This window comes from Dreissena polymorpha, chromosome 2, assembly GCF_020536995.1.
Source record: "Dreissena polymorpha isolate Duluth1 chromosome 2, UMN_Dpol_1.0, whole genome shotgun sequence".
Classification (NCBI taxonomy): Eukaryota; Metazoa; Mollusca; class Bivalvia; order Myida; family Dreissenidae; genus Dreissena; species Dreissena polymorpha.
In genome coordinates, this window is record NC_068356.1 from 14933306 (window position 1) to 14952872 (window position 19567).

General features: G+C 35.1%; 1 protein-coding gene across 1 annotated transcript in view; it reads right to left on the reverse strand.

The window, feature by feature from the left end:
- The window catches only part of LOC127866708 (uncharacterized), a 37928-nt gene extending 23331 nt beyond the window's left edge, over positions 1-14597 (reverse strand). Inside the window, exons 1-13 of the mRNA XM_052407449.1 lie at positions 14499-14597; positions 12704-12863; positions 12423-12586; positions 10408-10555; positions 10091-10257; positions 9822-9969; positions 9518-9672; positions 5999-6146; positions 5516-5688; positions 3012-3132; positions 2677-2840; positions 819-969; positions 527-681 (exon numbers count right to left, since the gene is read on the reverse strand). Coding sequence (XP_052263409.1) covers positions 527-681; positions 819-969; positions 2677-2840; positions 3012-3132; positions 5516-5688; positions 5999-6146; positions 9518-9672; positions 9822-9969; positions 10091-10257; positions 10408-10555; positions 12423-12586; positions 12704-12863; positions 14499-14559 — 1915 coding nt within the window. The 5' untranslated portion in view covers positions 14560-14597. The remainder of the gene's footprint in view (positions 1-526; positions 682-818; positions 970-2676; positions 2841-3011; positions 3133-5515; positions 5689-5998; positions 6147-9517; positions 9673-9821; positions 9970-10090; positions 10258-10407; positions 10556-12422; positions 12587-12703; positions 12864-14498) is intronic.
- Between the last annotated feature and the right edge of the window lie 4970 nt (positions 14598-19567).

A 19567-nucleotide genomic window follows, 5' to 3' on the forward strand; every position in this document is an offset into this window, starting at 1 on the left:
CACGTTTCATACTTTTTCAAAATGGCAACGCATTAAAATATATTATCTTGAAAAAAATCAACACTTAGTTATCAAAAGATGATTCACGGAGACACCCAACAATAGCATAAACAAAACACTATTCCCCCCCCCCCCATATATTTGGCATTTGAGCTTGACGGATGACCTTGATCTAACCTTTTACCACTCAAAATGTGCAGCTTCATGAGATACACATGCATGCCAAATATCAAGTTGCTATCTTCAATATTGCAAAAGTTATGGCCAATGTTAAAGTTTGACGCAAACAAACCAACACACTAACAAACAGACAGGCCAAAAACAATATGTCTCCCAGTATAGACTGGGGCACATAACAATATAAAATTAGGGATATTTTGAAAAAAAAATCTTAAAAATCATACATCCTTTAATGTGAAATGTTGTAATAAAGCTCTTTTTGCATTAGTTATTTTCATCATAATCTTTTTAATTGATTTATTAAAAGATACGCATGTACTTTCTGTTAAAATATATTTATTCTTACGGCAATTAATATGTATCGCCATTCGGCTACCACATGCGTCCAAGGTTTTCTCATTGTATCCAGTACATTGCGAAATGTCATCTTCAACGCCATTGCATAAAAAACCGCCATCGATGATGTTTCCGTTGGTTGGTTCCAATGAAAATGTTGCGTTTCTGGTTGTTTGAAAATGGTTGAGTAGAAAATTATTTACGTACTAATAAGAGTATATATACTTAAACGAATTGCTTCTTCTGAAACGTTTCATTTAAATATAACAACAATCTTAAAAAAGTTCAAATCGCATGATTACCTGACATGTTTGTGTCCAAGCATTCGACAGATGACGTACGCATCATTGGAACTGAATCCTTCCGAGCATACTGGCAGCCATGTTTTGTTAACATTTATTTCAAGTTTCCCAGATAGAAAACTTTTGCCATTAGCTAGTTGAATTGCAGTCTCTGTTTACAATGAACAATATTGACACTTAAATGGTAATTGGCGGATACTGTTCAACTAAATACAAATGTCACATTTTAAATTTCAAAATCAAATGTCTGAGAGACAAAGAGGATAAACCTAAAATTCCAAGACTTAGAAACAAAATAAATCTGTTTCCAATAAACAGTATTTATCTGTTTAAATATTTAAAGAAAACTTACATGAAAGCATTTATTGCTTATGGATGAAAGATTGTATACCTTTTATATGTTAAGTGTTTATTTTTTAACAAACATCGACATAACAAGTTTTTACCGTCGTAGTAACAAATCAATTCATTTATTTGTATTTAAATGAACTTATATTGGATGTGTTATAACATAATATTTAGATACAAACGGTTTTTGTGAATAACTTTTTATTGTGAAGAAAACATTAAGCATAGTAATTATTATGATGCCTTACAGAATTAATATTATGGATTTATTAGAAATCCAAGCAGTATGACATCGAGTCGAGCTGCGAATACTCACGACAATTTATTCCGTGTGTTGAGTAGACTGGTGATTCATATACCGTGCTTTCTATGCATTCAACAATGTCAGTTTCATTACCCAAACATTTTAAATTTCTTAACCTTGCGACCAAGTATTCTGTATACTGATGAAGATAGTCAAATGACGATGGTTGGTAGTTGCTTAAGATAAAAAAGATATTGGTTACTGACGGTCATTTGCCAAGCAGCCATGTTGACTTAAATATGCATTATCATGCTTATATATTTGGCTACGTTTTCTACGTCTATTTAATACACATGCTAATGAAGTTAAGCACATTCTCTGTATTCTGAAATTTTTTATTAGAAATAGCGAATAATCGAGTAGTATGAACTAAATAACAACAACCATAATAATGTAGTTACTGTAATCAACAATCAAACAATTTTACCTCGTGTAATTGAAGCCTAGAAGTCTACAAACAGTCCCTACAGTTTGTTCGTCTTCGAAACTGTTAACTGTACTTTCATATTCACCGATATGAACTGTCAATTGTCCCATGTACCTTGTTCTACCATTTTGCAGCTGTAACGCAGACGCTGTTAACAATAAAACATTTTTCACAATAAAAGTTTGCGATGTTTACTGAGTTTGGTCAAGCATGAAGACAATAATTAAACGAGAACGCACCCATAAGTAAACATAATACTTACGACACGAAATTGACAGAATTGATGCGCAATTTGTCTCGTTCGTTCCTTCACATTCGGAAATATCGCCTGCACTTCCGCTGCAGGTCAGTAGCAGATTTGAAATGTTTTGTGTGGTAACATGGCTCGCTTGAGCTTGTCTTAGAAACAAATAAATATAAACATATATGTACTTTACTAATTAAATCACATTTTTATCATTAAACAATGCACGGTAATACATATTACTAGAAATAAATATACCTGTAATTGTAACCCAACATTCTGCAGAACATCTTTGCATTAACAGCGTTGCGTGAAGGGTCGAAACATACGTTTGACCATGTGTTGTTAATGTAGACCTCCACAATTCCTGCATACATATGTGTTCTATCTCGGAGACGAACAGGTGTATCTAACATAGATGGAGATACAAGTTGTATCAATAAATCGCTCAATGCAAAGCAATACACAAATCACAACGTATATAAAACATTGAGTCCCATACTTTTGACAAAACTAAACTAAAAGGGCTTCTTACTGCATCTCAAAAATGCTTGATTCTTGCACTGCGAATTAGAAACCCAGTCCGAGGATGGACACATTTGATAGTCTTCCTCAGTACCCGTGCACTTGATAGTGTCCACAACTGAAGTTGTGATGAATCCAGACTTGAAATACGGTTGATCCACATATTCATAATCCCTATAATGTAAATAATTTACTTCAGTAAGGCATTGTGTGTATAGCCATTTTCAACGCAAAGACAAGCATTCACATGTATACATCATACAATTCTACATACAAGTGTATAAACACAACGATAAATTGATTTCAATGCGCATCCACCTTGTAATATTGAATAGCATTTTGCACATGACAGCCTGTGTCTCTGTAGTTAAATTATCAGCACACATATAACCGCTGCGTCCGTTCTTCGTCAATCGTACATATCCCGCATGTTGAGTGAAACCGCCAGAAAGACTGATGGGAGACACTGAAAATAAGAAATGAACATCTTCTCTTAAGAATGTAAAGTAAGATGTTTTTTATGTTTAATTAGAGAATATGAAAGTGTAAACGAAATTATGTACAAAATACTTTGATTGTTCGCATTATGAAAATCCTAAAAGACATTAGCAAAATTGACACAAAAATCATATAAAGCAGACTACAGAGATAAATGAAACATACAACAATTGATTGCAAGTCCCCAGTAGTAGCAATCAGTGTATCCCCAATCCGATGAAGGACACAGCGAGATATCAGATTCATTTCCAACGCAACGCAGGTTTTCCAGCAAGAAGTTGGAATAGGTGGAATAGGTGCTTGAATAGGTTGCATCTCTACAAAGTAAAACAAAGAAACGATATAATACCAATACATTAGTAATGCATTTAATCATATTTGCTTCTTTATATATAACTAACTTTATATGCAATACCTTGAAAAATTATATCCTTGTAAACGACATAGTACGTCTGTGCTGGTCTTTCCATTATAACCATCTGTACAAATTGGCCTCCAATTATTTTCAAATTTCAACTCAACCCGCCCGTCGAACCGAGTTTTACCTTCCAAAAGACGAATTGGTGTTTCTGTAAGTAACAACATTCACTTAAAACGTGTCGATAGCTTGCAACCTTATATTTATGAATGTAACAGAAATACTCTGAAAAAAAGAAAATACACAATCAAAGCTGCGTAGACAAAAAAAGTTCCATAGACATAAAAATAATAACACTTCATACAACAAGCATTCGGTAATGTTCTATTCATCAATTGCATCAAGGTAAGTATCATCCAAGCATGCGATCATTTATATAACAATTATAGGCATTTGCACTGGACCACAAGGGCGCAAATATGACAAAGATCATGTGAAATCACATTGAAAGATTGTAAAGGTTAACAACGATATAATACAGAAAGGAAACACACACACAAACAACTTATATGCGTAAAAAATATCAGAAGAATATCGTATATGCCACACGCTCTACAAAGATCCGAAGTTGAGTGATCACCTGTCGCTGTCCGTCTGCAAGTCCGTCCGTTATTTTATTAATCATAAACGTTTAACTGTATCTATATTTTCATGAATTAACAAATTGTGTGGTCATGTATCATGTATGGACTTAATGGAGTGCTTACCATTTTTCGGGGATGCTGATACGGATGTCGCGCTAACATGCAACTGATGCAAATTAATGAAACAATTTTGTTCAACTGATGAAAAATAGCACAGTGTGAACATAACGAACATGTTTATATTTGTATTATTAAAATGAAATGTGGAAATTCGGAATGACCATGCCATAAACAAATTTTCGAATAGAAACAAAAGTCATTGTAATAATTACGTTGTTGTCATCGTTTTATTATGGCATTGACCTTCCGTAATTACTCTAAGTTTTCGGACACTTAAAAATAATAAAGATACCAAAAATATTCAACAATTACAGGTGTCCGAAAATTTAGAGACACAAATTAAGGTGTCCGTAAATTATAATTATATTGAAATAAATGCAATAAATCAATGTTCAATACTTTTTTGTGATTAACTCTTCTTTTTCTGCTTAAAAAATTAATACAACTTCACAGCTTTGCTAACTCTTGCCTGAAATGCTATAGAACAAAACGTAAAAACAGAAACCATTCTGCTTCCTTTATAGGACGACACTGTTTCAAATGTTGTTCCATTATTGTCTACAGGTATAATGGTTATTTACCCAATTACGCGAATGTCATGGTCCATTCACCTCAGGCATTTGCCAGGTTTTATTACCTTAATTCGGTTGTAAAAATCCATGATCGAAGTGTCACAAGATAAGCGAAAACAGGACCGATGCCTTTAGAATAGCGCGGCAAAGTATATTGCTCGAAAATTAAGAGATATTAATCATGGACGAAAACCCTTATGTCCGAAAATTAAGAGTCACGAAAAATAAGTATTTTTGCTCAAAAAGAGGGTGTCCGAAAACTTGGAGTGTCCGAACCTTAGAGAAATTACGGTTTATACTAACCACGATATGTAACACTAGGTATCAATATAATGAATGTATGCTGGGCCGTTCAATAAAATACACGACTATGTCGACGCAGACAACGGGGCGACGAAAAAGGCTCGATATTTATTCAAAAATATAAATCTTATGAAACCACCTAACGTTAATCTTTATGTTTATTGATCTACTTATATCGACATAATTAATAACGTTAATCAAACACACGTGATTATGCAGTTACATGACATATAGCAATTATATATAATTGGAAATCACGCAGACATTTGCGTTCAAGTGCTCCTTCGTGTGAATTCAAAATAATCAACTCTACAGGTTCGAGCTAACAAGTGTGCAATGTAAACTTTTACGAACCTAGGATTCGACAGTTAACGGTTGCTACGTTTCCATCTTCACACGATGTTTCATTCCATGGCGCACTTTGACACTGCCCTATATCGTGCTCGCTCGAGTTGCAAGAAACGTTGTTTAAAATGTATCCGTGCTGACCACAACCAAAAGGGGAATTGTCGAGCACTGATGCATTCCTGAAAACTCAAGTTTGCTATACACGACACTCATGTTTACGGTAGAACGTTATGTTTTGGCGTCATTTTCTGTATAGAAGGTCATAAACTGGTACATGAAACAAAACGTATTGTGATAATAATGCTGCCTGGTTGATTTACCTTTGTACAAGTATTTATGGGAAGAAATTGTATAATATGTAACACAGCTGAGGACTTTCCATGATGGTTATCTAGGATTTTTAAGCACTCTTTTTTTGTCAAAGACATACATTTTGCGTGTGATGTCACAACACTTATGCAATATATAGATGTTGTTGCGAAAACAAACCAAAGTCTAATTCCAGCTTTTCTGCAGACAACATCAGCCTCTCTGTTTGTAAATTCGCCAGCACAGACGGTTCCCCAGCGCCCCTGGTGCAGCACCTCCACACGACCGGATCTCACACTGCTGCCGTTCACTAGGCGGACGCTACTGTCTAACATACCATAAAAATAATGGAAACTGACAAAACAGATTTATTAGGAATGTATGTTTCATATGTTAGAATTGTGTGCGTGAATAAACATTTGAAATTTAGACGTAACACTTTATAAGTTTTGTATTAAAATTTCAAACCGAAAATTGTCTGATTATTAATAAATAAAAACCATGTATCAGGTTACGTTATGAAATATGCGAGAAACTAAATGAGTGAATGTATCAATAAAAAAATAAAATACGAGGGATAGGAGATTGTAAGGAAAAAACTTATTCGGCAAGTTATAAACCTTAGCCTACTTACTGCATACGATTGCTGCCTGTGAGCAAGAATCCACCACACCCCACAAACCGGATTTACAGTCGGATAGATCGGCTGCAGTACTACTGCATGCAAGGTTTGGAATGACCTTTGCACTTCGGTTTGCAGTTGAGGTGATCAAATAGCCACTGCGATAAAATGATAATATTGACTTATGTAACTATTATAAATTATTGAGAATGATTCTGAATTAAAATATAATACTGGACTATGCACGAATGAAATATATGTGTAAACATCAAATCATGGTGCAGTGTCGAGGCGCAGTAAGTATTTTCTCAGTTTCTCAGACACGAAATCCCCATGATCACAATTGAAACTGTTTCCTCTAAATAATTTTGAGCCCAACATGAGTTAAATATATAAACATATAATTTATGTCAACATACATTATCAAACATTAGCTTCACGTCTCAAAAGCATGAGAATACACAAGCATATTCGTGTCAATATTCGATTCGAAGTATGAAAATATTGTTTAAAGGGTCTTTATATTGTACACATAAGCCTTTCAAATTATAGGGAGTTTACACCTTTGGTTGAATCCCATATGTCTACAAAGAAGGTTAATGTCTGTCGATGTTATATTGTAGTAAGATCCAGAACTATATCGTATCCGGTTACAGATACCAATCCACGTTCCGTTGTACAAGACTTCGACTCGTCCGCCTTTTATCGAAGGTCCATCCACAACTCTGACAGAAGAATTAATTCCTGGAAATAGCATTACAAAAATCATATGAACATATCTGTATTTGCAGGGAAAAATTGTTTAAGAAAAGTATTTTTTTAAACAATAACAACATAACATCCACTAGCATTTACCGCAATTAATCGCCGCACGGTTGTTGTAACTACATGCAGTTGCTGTCCAATGTGAGCCAGGCGTGCAGTCGGTAATATCTGTTTCGTTTCCAGAACACCCGAAACCACTTATTGTGGAAAATCTTCCGCTCGAATCGTAATGGTTGTAAGCATGGTGCATTGTAGGGTACCTGGAGGAGAACATGCAGTTAAAGACAAACTACATAGCGAACATATAAACATGTTCGTTATCAGTATATAACATAATTGATAGTGGATGGTCTTAACTTGATATAATTTGTTCAACAGTCGTCGATTCAAAGTATACAATTTAGCGTAGTTTCGTTTAATAAGCCTGTGTTCTTGGCCAAAAATTCGATGTGAAACGCATTCCTGTTCACGGTAATGCTGCACGCAGCGTGAAATTGTGGCACCGATTGCAGACGTATTTTATGATTTATTCTAAAATCTTAATATAGCGGCACAAAATGCAAGAAAACTGTCTTTAATGTTCTAAGATTTTTGAAAATGTATTTGAATAACTTGAGATATTTGCAAAAATAAAGTTCTTAACGGTGTGTTTTTATTCTGTCCAGCCCGTGTGTAAACCCCTGTGAACCTCGTTGATCATGCACCATGGTTTAATTCGATGAAAGTAATATCCAAACATAATTTAATCTTATTTTTCTATAAATTGATCAATATACCAGGTGTTTAATAAAAAATACACCAAGGGCTATATTCTATCAGGATAGCCAACTCGCATCAATACATCGGGTACTAATAAACGTTAGACTTACATAGTTGGGTGCCCAATCATTCTGCACATCACAATTGCGTCCTTAGTTGTCAGATGATTATAGCAGATTTCTTTCCAATCGCTGAAATGTAACACAATCGTCCAAAACATTTAAATAGTGAAATTCATTGAACCAAACATGATTATAAATGTTATTGTTTTAATGTCTAAAAGTTCAACAATAAATATAATTACAGTTTAATACGTTGCAAAGTATATAAAATATATTCGTCAATACCCGTTGGCATAGTTTTCTCTTTTGTAAATTTCAATTCTTCCATTAAACATGGCTGTTCCTTTGAGAAGTCGGATCGGTGTGATAGAGTCTAAAACACAAAATAAAAATGTGTAAATTACCTTTGCAAGTACGCTGTCTGTCATGGAAAGGTCAAGTTAAGGACTGAATATAACTTCTCTCTTACCCTTGCTATTTACACAACTATTCAAATTAGAAGTGAGTAAAATTCTTAACAGTGTTAAAACTGTCGAGTACACCTGGAGGTTAATGTTTAAAGATGCCTAACAGCGGCACTGAGAAATCATTCGCCCCCTACCCGAATTTACTTAACTAAAATGACGTAATAATTTAAAACAAATTAGAGTTCAATAATGTTCGATTCCAATTACCCGACCGACCCTTAGTGTTTCGACATTAAACTTTGTTTCTATTGTAAATTGAGTTTTCGATCTGTTTTGTTAAATTGAAAAATATTCGCTCACTTTTATTAAAGTTCTTAACTAGAAACATATTTTCTTGAGATTTGGGTAATGTTTAAATAACATTGAATATCTATGTAAAAGTGGGAAACTCCTGGGAAATCATCCGCGTATAAACACACAAAGGTAACGAAGAAAAGTTAAGCCAACTAATTTACTCTGCTTAAGAGATACAAGTATTACAAAGAATAAGTGTTATATACATTAATCTATATTGATAAATGATATCGCTTCAGACTTCAGTTATTTACTTGGTTATGTGGATTGTTTTGCTTTTTTTCTTGCCGAGTAAATGTTTCGATAGGCCTATGTAATCTTAATTCTAATATAAATTATATTGAACAATATGAATCAGTTTCATATAGTAATGGATTGCATTACATCATTTGTACCATGGACTGACTACATTAGTATTCGTAATTTGCACCAGATTTTCAGCAGTATGTATTTGTGTTATTCGTTTAAAAGGAGCATTACGTCGATTCCATATAAAGTCATTTGTTTTGCGTTTTATTTGTTCAGACTTGCAATATAAAACATATTTAACAAAGGCATTTAAACTTGTTTCAAGAAAAAAATAAAACAAATGAATTAATGATGGAACAAATGCCAAATTATTCATAGCGTTCAAAAAAGCAATTGCATCCAACGGAAATTTATTTCAAATCTTTGCGACTAACATTCAAAGCCTTTGAAATAAACTCCTTAAAAAAAATGTGCATCTTACAACAGTTGAATCCAACGCTAGTCCCATTGGAACACGACGGAACAAACTCGTTTGGGTTGCAGTGGACAATATCTGTTTCATTCCCATTGCAGTCGTAGCCATGCGTTTTCATGACGCCACTTCCAAATCGCCCATCATCGTAAACGGAAATATTTCTGAAAGTTTTTAGTTGGTTAACACATGTTGACATGAGTAAGGGATTGGTTCCAAAACCATGCGAGCCTTGTCAAATTGACACTTACAATTTAGTTACATTATAGTGTAATTAGTACACTAATGTAAGGTAATATTTTAGAGCATATACCCTCCTTCAAATCCTAGCATCTTGCACACCACCATAGCTGTCTTGTTTTCTACCAGGTCAGAGCACACCGTTTCCCAAACAGAGCCAGTCAGAATTTCCAGCCGACCAGAAAACTGTGTTGGGCCATTTACTAGACGAACCTCCGTACCTAAATTAATTGACGTCAATACGTTGCATAATTGTATTTATGTTGAAACACAGTTAAAACAACACTTTATGTGAACATTAACTAATAAAAGGATGCATGCTTAATTAATGTGAACACATACTGCATTCCACCGACGCATCTTCGTTGTGACCGCAGTTGTTTGGTGAAAGCCACTCGCCTGATTTACAATCAGATATGTCATTTTCGGTACCAAGGCAACGAATTTCGTCGATTGTAACGGGCCCAGTTCCGGCTCCAAAATATGCACGCCCATAAGCTTTTGCTTCTCTATCAAATAAATAATCAATTACGATGATTAACGCGAATACTTAGTATTATTTGTCGAGCAATTTTAATTATATAAATATTAATCAATACATATTTGTTATTCTATGTACGAGTAAATACATATAATTAGCTATTAAAGGATTACTATACTTATCACTGAAACCCAACATCCTGCATATGACTTTTGCTTCAAGGTCATCGAAGCCGTCATCGCAGATCGTCCCCCACATACCCCGGTACTCCACCTCGACACGTCCTGATTGAGCACTGGTGCCGTTCACTAGCCGAATTGGAGTACCTTAAGACAAAAGTAGTACAGAGAAATAAAAAAAACTCAGTAGTAACAAATGAATATACGCACAAAGGGCTACACATACATGTATTAATAACTTACGGCAATTAACAAATGCGGCATAGGGCTGTGAGCAGGTTATGTTCATCTTCTCACACATCGATACATCGATTTCATATCCTTCACATGTGTAAGCGGAAGGTAAAAAGTTGTATCTTGATATGTTGGATGTTTTTAACTCTGCGCCGCTAAATGTAAACATTATACATATATTTAAACACATACAATATAAAAGATAAAACTGAAACGCTTAAAGCTAATTAAAAATAATAAGCCATTGAATGTAAATTACTACGTATTAAGAAAACACTGTTCTTTTGATTAGAAATCTTATAAAAAACACATCAAAAAATATGCTTCGCATGCGGATCAGCGGACGACCAAGAGAAAGGCGATCTTCTGACAACCTTTCTAAGAGAAAATCGGAGTCCTGTATAAATCTTTAAAATGTAAGTTAATTTAGCTGTGGCAGTCACGCGAATGTCGATATTTTACAATTTAAACACAATATGTTAAATAAATTGGCAAATAAGAACACCCAAATCGTAGACTTATACATCTATTGAATAATGTGGTTAATATTTTGTAGAAAATAATATAGATAGTCATTGCAATCATTATTAACTTCAACACAAAAAACACACACGATGCGATGCCGTTTCAACGAAATTCTTGTTAAGACATAAATAACTTATTAGAGGCCAGATTAACTCAAATAAGTGAACCAGCAGACCGATATCATATCTTAATCCTGCACATACGTAATTTGCATATATAATATTGTATATGCGTTTATAAAGTTATCTAACAGCTAAGTCAATTATGACGAGAATAACAAAATCTGCTATTTCATCTAAAAGGTCCATACTTAAAGCTGAATCCCATCATGCCACAGACGACCCTGGCTTCTGATATGGTGAAATTGTCTGCACATATTGGTTCCCAGCTTCCAAAAATGTTCAACTCCACCTGACCGTCGTGTGTGGTAGAACCAGATGTCAATCGCAAGCGCGTGTCTTATAAACATACACGTATACAATTTTACATTTTTATAAATACATGTAAACTGTTAACGGATATTTTATTGAGACAGAAATTTCCTTTATGACGTTACAGCAAAGAATACGATAGTATCGCTATGTAAGAGATATATGAGGTTTCAAAAAATATAGAGGCAAAACTTTAAACATGATTAAAAGGATATTTAATTATTTCTTTCAGCATAGCTGACTTAAACTATTTTTGTCTTTGATAACTTTCAATAGTGTATGCGGGAAAATTAAAGAGAAATATAATTAACTATATTTATTTATTTAATTTATTATCTTATTTTGAATTTCGGTTGATTTTTTTATTGAATTTGTACTATGTGTGAATGCAAATCATTCCAGTTCTCCATATTGTTTTAAACATATTTTGAATACAGATGAACATATTTCTGCTGTTTAATTATGGATTAAAAAACGAATCGTAGAATGTCGATATTGTATTGAAGTAACTAAATTTTACGTAGCACAAATACATTATTTAAAGTACTAATTGTTATAGTTATAGTGCTGTCCGAAAGGTTGCGAGAAATCTCAGCCCCCTCCCATATTTTATTAACATCATGTATTACTTATAATATATTTTGTAACTTAAAAGAGAATAGTTTTTTTACAGACGTGCCTCACTGCCTTGTATGTGTTAACACCACAGTACATCCAATACATGTGTATTGCTTTTTTTTTTCAATGAGCATGTAACATATTTTGCGGTATATTACATTTTTTTATACCTCACATACGCAATATGCAAAATGGAGCATACTTACGACAATTTACCCCAATGTCTTCGGAGTGATCGCAGTCAGAAACACGCCAAGGGTCATGGCTACACTGAGATATGTCTGATTCATTTCCATGGCAAGTTAAACTATCCAGCATGATCAATCCTGATCCCGGACCGTTAACATTCGGTTGGACAACTTCAGCATACCTTCAAAATAGATGCTATGTAAAAAAAATAGGTAAACAAAATGTTAACGAAACTTACATGTATATATTCTCAAAATATGTTAGCCAGTACGGTACACACTGCTTAATCACATCTTACTGGGTGTCCGTAAATCCGAGCATCCTGCAGACGACCTTTGCGCTGTTGACTGTGAACTCGTCATCACACACTGTCCCCCATGTTCCGTTGTGCTCCACCTCCAAGCGACCAGAGAACGGCGTCTTGCCACCAACAAGGCGGATACTTGTAACCTCCGCATCTTGCGAATTATTATATGATTGCAATAAGTAATATTGTCTGTACAAGTGCTACGGTGTAGCGTAATTTTCAAAAGTCAATAAAACCGGTTCTGGACCCGTGTTCACCAACAAATACATAGATTTTATTCTTCAAATAAAGAATATTTTTAATTAGATAACTGTAATATTTTGTAATATTTTTAAAGTATAAATCAGTCCAATATGACATGGAATTTAACACTGCTAAATACACGGTTTTTCACTTAGTTCGATTTTTTTGTGATTTAAGCCATCAGTTGTAGCCTGTACATACTCATACACTTACCACTATATTTCTTAGTTCTATGTCTAGTCCTAATTCTAAAGTCTAAATGTCGAGTTTGTCACCCCTGTCATTTTCGGATTTTAGTATTGATATCATATTGCTTGCTGTATTTAAAAGGACAAAAATGTCGGAAAAAAGAGATCCCAAAAAATGAGAAAATTTCCTAATGGGTGAGACAACACCTGACAGTACTGTTATGTGATACTGCTAATTAAATAGGGCAACGTTGTTTGGGGTTTTTTTTAAACAAAACAGGGATAATTTTGACTCTTCCATTAGAATACTCCTATAGTGCATTCATACAAAAACCTGTTATGTATACAGTTACAATATTGTTAGACAATCAGTTCACCCAAAGCGTTGCTCTTCTAAAATATGGTTCAAAGTGTACAATTATCTTGACAACATGTGATTAAGCTGATCTGCAAACGCATTAGTACAAATCGACTGCGTGATGATACTTGATATGCTTTTATCATCTTAATAAATGTGAATCAATTTACCATAGGAATATCCTGTTCCTTTGTATGACAAATAACCTTTTTGAGGTATACTTAACCCTTTCCCCCCATAAGAGCAAAGTGAATAGGGATTTTGCAACAAGCATAAAACCAGAACAGCCTGCGAGTAACTCGAACTCTGTTCAGGTTGTATGCTGTTTGCTGCTCATCAGTATCTAAAACTTGGAATTGAAGCCTTTAAAACTTGAATGTAGTAAGAAAGGTCTTCAATTAAATGAAACTTTTTAAGGGATTACAAACAGGTCAAAATACGTATCTAAGAGGTAAAGAATTTAATGAAAGAGCCTTCGCATAACTATATCAAAACTGTTTAGCGTTAAATGAATTTACAACAATAAGTATAAGTTCATTTCTTGAAAGAAAAATACTCTGTGGGAACGTTATCTATTTCTAATATTACTGTATGTGTTGAGTAATATACACTGGAAGGAAAAGATGGTAAATAAACACAAACTGTCCGCAGTAACAAATCGAGGACATCTACATAGTCGAGATTATTTCATTGTGAAGAAAAAAAGCGGAATAGTAATTTATTTTTTTTATTTAGATCACTGGAATTTATCACTAAAAAAACAGTATATTTTCATTCAATTTCGGTATAAGAAGTAATCATTTCCATTATATTGAAATACCTATGCTTATGGCAACAAATTAGTATACATTACATCATTGTATACGAATTCTTATGTTGTCTGAAATGAACACGTTCATTTTTATTCTGTGTATATTTAAGTTTTCTTGCAAGAGATAATTATGCTTTGATAGAATCTTATTTTTAGAAATTTAACTCGAATAAAAAAATTCATTACCTGCTGACAAAGAAAACGCCCAAAGTGCGCACAGTAAAATCGACAACTCAAAGCTTGCCATCACTGCTGCATTTCCAATGGCATAATAAAACGAGTTATGTGTCTCGTATTTATATATATACGATATACAAAGATCTCAGTCGTCATTTCGACTTTACATGACTACTTCCTGATTTGTAAACAAACCAATCATTGCATCGCACAATGTTTTTTAGCCTTCAAAAAACATTTCAAAAAAACTCCCGATATCGCTCCGTACTTGCAAAAGCGGATTTATGATTACTGTCTGTTAGCTTACGTATGTGTAAAACAGGATGTAACCATATAACAGTGTATTAATGTAGCAGGGTTCGGTATAAGTAGAACTTATACTGCCTTGCTATATGAGCTAGCTTTTAAGCGACGCGGGAGAGTGTTTGCCTCATTTGGAACCGGGAGGTCCCGGGTTCGATCCCCATGGTGGTCGGGGATTTTTCTGGTCGGGTTACATTAAATAAACTGATCACGTATAAATTGACTCAGTAACGTGCGTATACATTTAAAGGGGCCTTTTCACAGATTTTGGGCAAGTATTGAAGCTTGTCATTAAATGCTTTATATTGATACATTTTAACATTGGACCTAAAAATCTCCATTAAAAAATAATACAATTTAAAAAAAGAAAAAAAATTAACCCTCAACTGGGCTCGAACCACTGACACCTGGAGCCCTGGAGTAAAAAGTCTTCCGCTTAGACCACTCAAGCATCCGTGCTCATGCTATAAGCGGATGTATTTTTACTTATATAAGCAATTCTCTCCTCGTAGTTTCCCAAAATATCACGAAAACAACAGAACTTGCCAAATAATTCAATCGTTTCGCGTTGCAACGCTTTATAATGTTCAGGTATTCAAATCGTCAAAAGATGCATATAATTGATATTTTAGAGCATTGTAAATGTTCAGTATTACTATTTTCTCACTAATATCATAACTAAAACGAAAATGTGTGAATCTGAAACAACTTTTTTTAATTTTGTCAATTTACCAAAACGTAAAAAGGCCCCTTTAAACAAAACGTCGACAAGCGCCGCCCATTTCAACGCCATATCGTACTCAACTGAGAAAATTTAATTGTTACCACTGCACTGCACTGCACTGCACTGCGCTACTCAAACAATATACAAGCACTTAACTGAATAAATATTGCAATAAACTTTCTGGGTTCAAATTCGTCTTCATATATATTTAACTGTTACAAGTAATTTACAACAAGAAATAGATTTATTCGAGATGATTATGGGCACTTTTCATAGAAGTGTGCATGAACTCGGCATATACATTTAAGATTCTCCAACGTGTCAATTTATTAGTTCTATTTACATAATAAGGATCATTAGGCAACTCACTCGTTAGTCTCGTGCAAAGAACTTGATTGATCTCCATTACATTGATCATTTTCCAACGGTGATCTGCTTAATACTCAACATTACTCAACGTGGATCACCATAACATAGACAATTACCCCGCTTGGATCTGCATATGAATTGACAAGTATCCGCCTATCTGCACAACATTTACATCAACTATCTTATCTTACGTGGATTTGCATTTCATAAACACATATTCAACGCAGATCTTCATAAAATATACAATTCTTAAACACGGGTCTGCATGAACATTTACCCAAATCTTAAATGAATTACATGGACAGTTAGCCAACGAACAACTTCATAAAATGGACAATTATCAAGCGCGAATCTGATTTGCACTGACCACATAACACATTAATTATGCAGAAATTGTTTCTAACTAATATCTTACACACTCTTTCAATAACTTATTAAACACAGTTTTTTGTAAAGATATAGATTATTTATTGCATTATTGCAATAATCGTGATAGTGTGTAAATCCTCTGGCTTAATCATTAAATTTACACTTTCTTCGTACTAAGCGTACGTAAGGCTCTATTCGAATCAAGAGCTTTGAACAAAAAAAGCCACATATTTTATTATATTGTGTTTTCAGTCGAAATAGGGTTTGGTTTATGGCCCTATTCCACTACGAAAACAAGCCCACGATTTGCTACGATTTATCACATTTATTGAATCGGGAAGACTCGTGACAGTCTACGATTCAGTTACGACACTGGTAGGATTGAGTTACGACAAATAGTGGAGTTCGGTTGAAGTCTTGCGAATAGGGTCGCGACTTCACTACGATGTGTAAGAATCTACTGCGACTGTACTACGAACGATGCAGATCGGTCACGACTAAGCTAGGACCTCACCGAACGCACCCATGAGTTAGGCGCCAATATCTATTGATATTGATCATTCTATACAATGTGACCTTCATTCTTCTTCGTACATGTACATGTGTAAGAAGGCCTCCATTCCTTTTTGGCGCCAAATCAAAACTCGAATTCGACGAAGAGCAGCCGTAGTATTTGCACTAGAGCTTGAACATCAACACCTAGTGTTGATGGCAAGAGACACACTAAGAAGGAGGAGAAGGCGAGCGGCACCTAATTGGTTATTCATACAAAGCCCTAACAACTGAATGGTCGAAAAAAAAACGGTAAGTTCTGTTTACATACTACACCCATCCTCCGAAAATCGTAACTGTTTCATAACTAAATCGCGAGAATCTTAGCGGGCTCGCAACTGACTCGGGGTGAACTCGTGAGAGTCTTGACAAAGTCGTAGCTATTTCGTAGACAGATCACGTGATCACCGATTTCCCGATTGAGTCACGAATTACCTACGATTCCATTACGACGGCCAAGAACGCACTACGACGCTGTTACGAGTCAACTGCGATTAAATTTAGTCTTGGAGGTCCTGGCTAACTTTTAAACACTTTTAAAATCTGGCCACGATTTTTCGGTAACTCACGACCGGCCCACGAATAGCAACGAATGAGTAAGGACCTTCGCCGATTAAGCTACCGACCTCAAAATATTGGAAATCGGGGCAAATCTTTGGGAATCGGGGCGTAGTGAAATACCCCTATTAAGAAACGTCATTATAAATTACAAGAGCTGATGCCATTTAAGCATGGACTGTTTTCGCTGAACACGGGCTTAAAGGTTCATAAATTAGCTTCAATATAGTTGTTTATTATTTTTATTATTACGGCTTTGCTTTCATTTAATGTCACCAAGATTCACATGAAAATATCATTTTATTACAAACATTTCACGCAAGATGTTTTAAATCTAGAAATATGACCTATTCATGCCGCCAGGGAAATTTTGTGTATCGCTGAGTGCAATTTTCAAGCCAGGCAATTTACAACCTAGGAAATTTACAACCCAGGCTAATAACCCTTTATGTGAGCATATGTGTCAATATTTACTTAAAACAGTAACCATTACCACCACCACCGCAGCCGCCACCGCCGCCGCCGCTATATTTTCAAACATTTAAAAATTTGACTTCACTCTTCAATATTTAAGCTATTGGATAAGTATTACTTAATACGAATATTCAACAATGTCATATAAGGTCCATTTGATTACCAAATTAGTTGCTGTACGCATGTCTATGTCATCAAACATCCACACTGCATGTCTGTTATTATCAATAATATTAAATCGCGTTTTACTGGTGGGAGGGGGGGGGGCTAATATAGTAAAACAAATATTTTGGCACAAAGATATTTGTAGACCTACTTTCCAAATTTGCAGATGTTAAAACAATATGTTTGGTCTATTTGTCATCTATATTTGAAATTAGTCGACGACAAAAAAAACATGCATGAGTACCCATTTAATATATAATTTTCAAAATGTTTATTTTACATGTATAAATGTATTATTACGACATCGACAAGATAAATTAATTGTTTTTGTACGTCTATTAAATACAAAACAACCATGTTAACGCCGATACAGAAACGTGTACTCGTAATTATAGTAGAATTTAAAATTGTAAAATTAACGTTTGGAATAAACCAATTTTCACAGATAGTGCGGATTTCTTCAACAGTTTATGTAAAGAATATTATGTTAGTACGGAATCCGGATCGTCCCATCTATAATCTCACCCTTCTTTTATCAAGGTCGACGCACCACACACGAAGCGATACACGATATTTTGCGCGACACACGAAGCGACATACGATATTTTGCGCGATACACGAAGCGACGCGCGAGAATGTACCACGAAATATCGACCTTGTATAGGTAGCCCAAAAGGCGATATATCGTGATAAATATCGCGTGTCGCTTCGTATATCGCGCAAAATATCGTGTGTCGCTTCGTGTACCACGCACACTATCGTGTGTCGCTTTGAGTATCGCGGAAAATATCGTGTCTCGCGTGAAAAGTGCGGCTTACGAAACACGAAGCGACACACGATATTTTGCGCCACAGACGAAGCAATACACGATATTTTATTCTTCAATTTCGCCCATATTATCCGAATATCGTATATCGCGGTCTATTTTCAGATTTTTGCGCGATACACGAAGCGACACCCTATATTTGTACTGTTCAAATATCGCTGTTATAATATCTCCTGTCGACTCTCGCGTTTTAAAACGGTGTTACAGTAATTTTTAACCATTTGTTATCAATATGGCTGCCCGACGTAAAAATATCCCCGTTTTGTCTCCCCTGATTTTTTGAAAACGCGAGAGTCGACAGGCGATATTATTACACCGATATTCGAACAGTACAAATATCGCGTGTCTCTGTGTATCGCGAAATATTGTGTATCGCTTCGTATGTCGCGCAAAATATCGTGTGACGCTTCGTGTTACGTGTGTCGCCCTTTGAACGCGAGACACGATATTTTGCGCGATACTCAAAGCGACACACGATATTTTGCGCGATACACGAAGCGACACACGATATTTTGCGCGATACACGAAGCGACATGCAATTTACCGCGATATATTGCCTTTTGGGCTTCCTACACAAGGGTGATATTTCGTGGTACATTCTCGCGCGTTGCTTCGTGCATCGCGCAAAATATCGTGTATCGCTTTGTGTGTCGCCGTTGATGAAAGGGCGCGAATATAGATGGCATTATCCGGATTCCGTATGTTAGTATCTCTACTGACATGAATGCACTTGTCTCA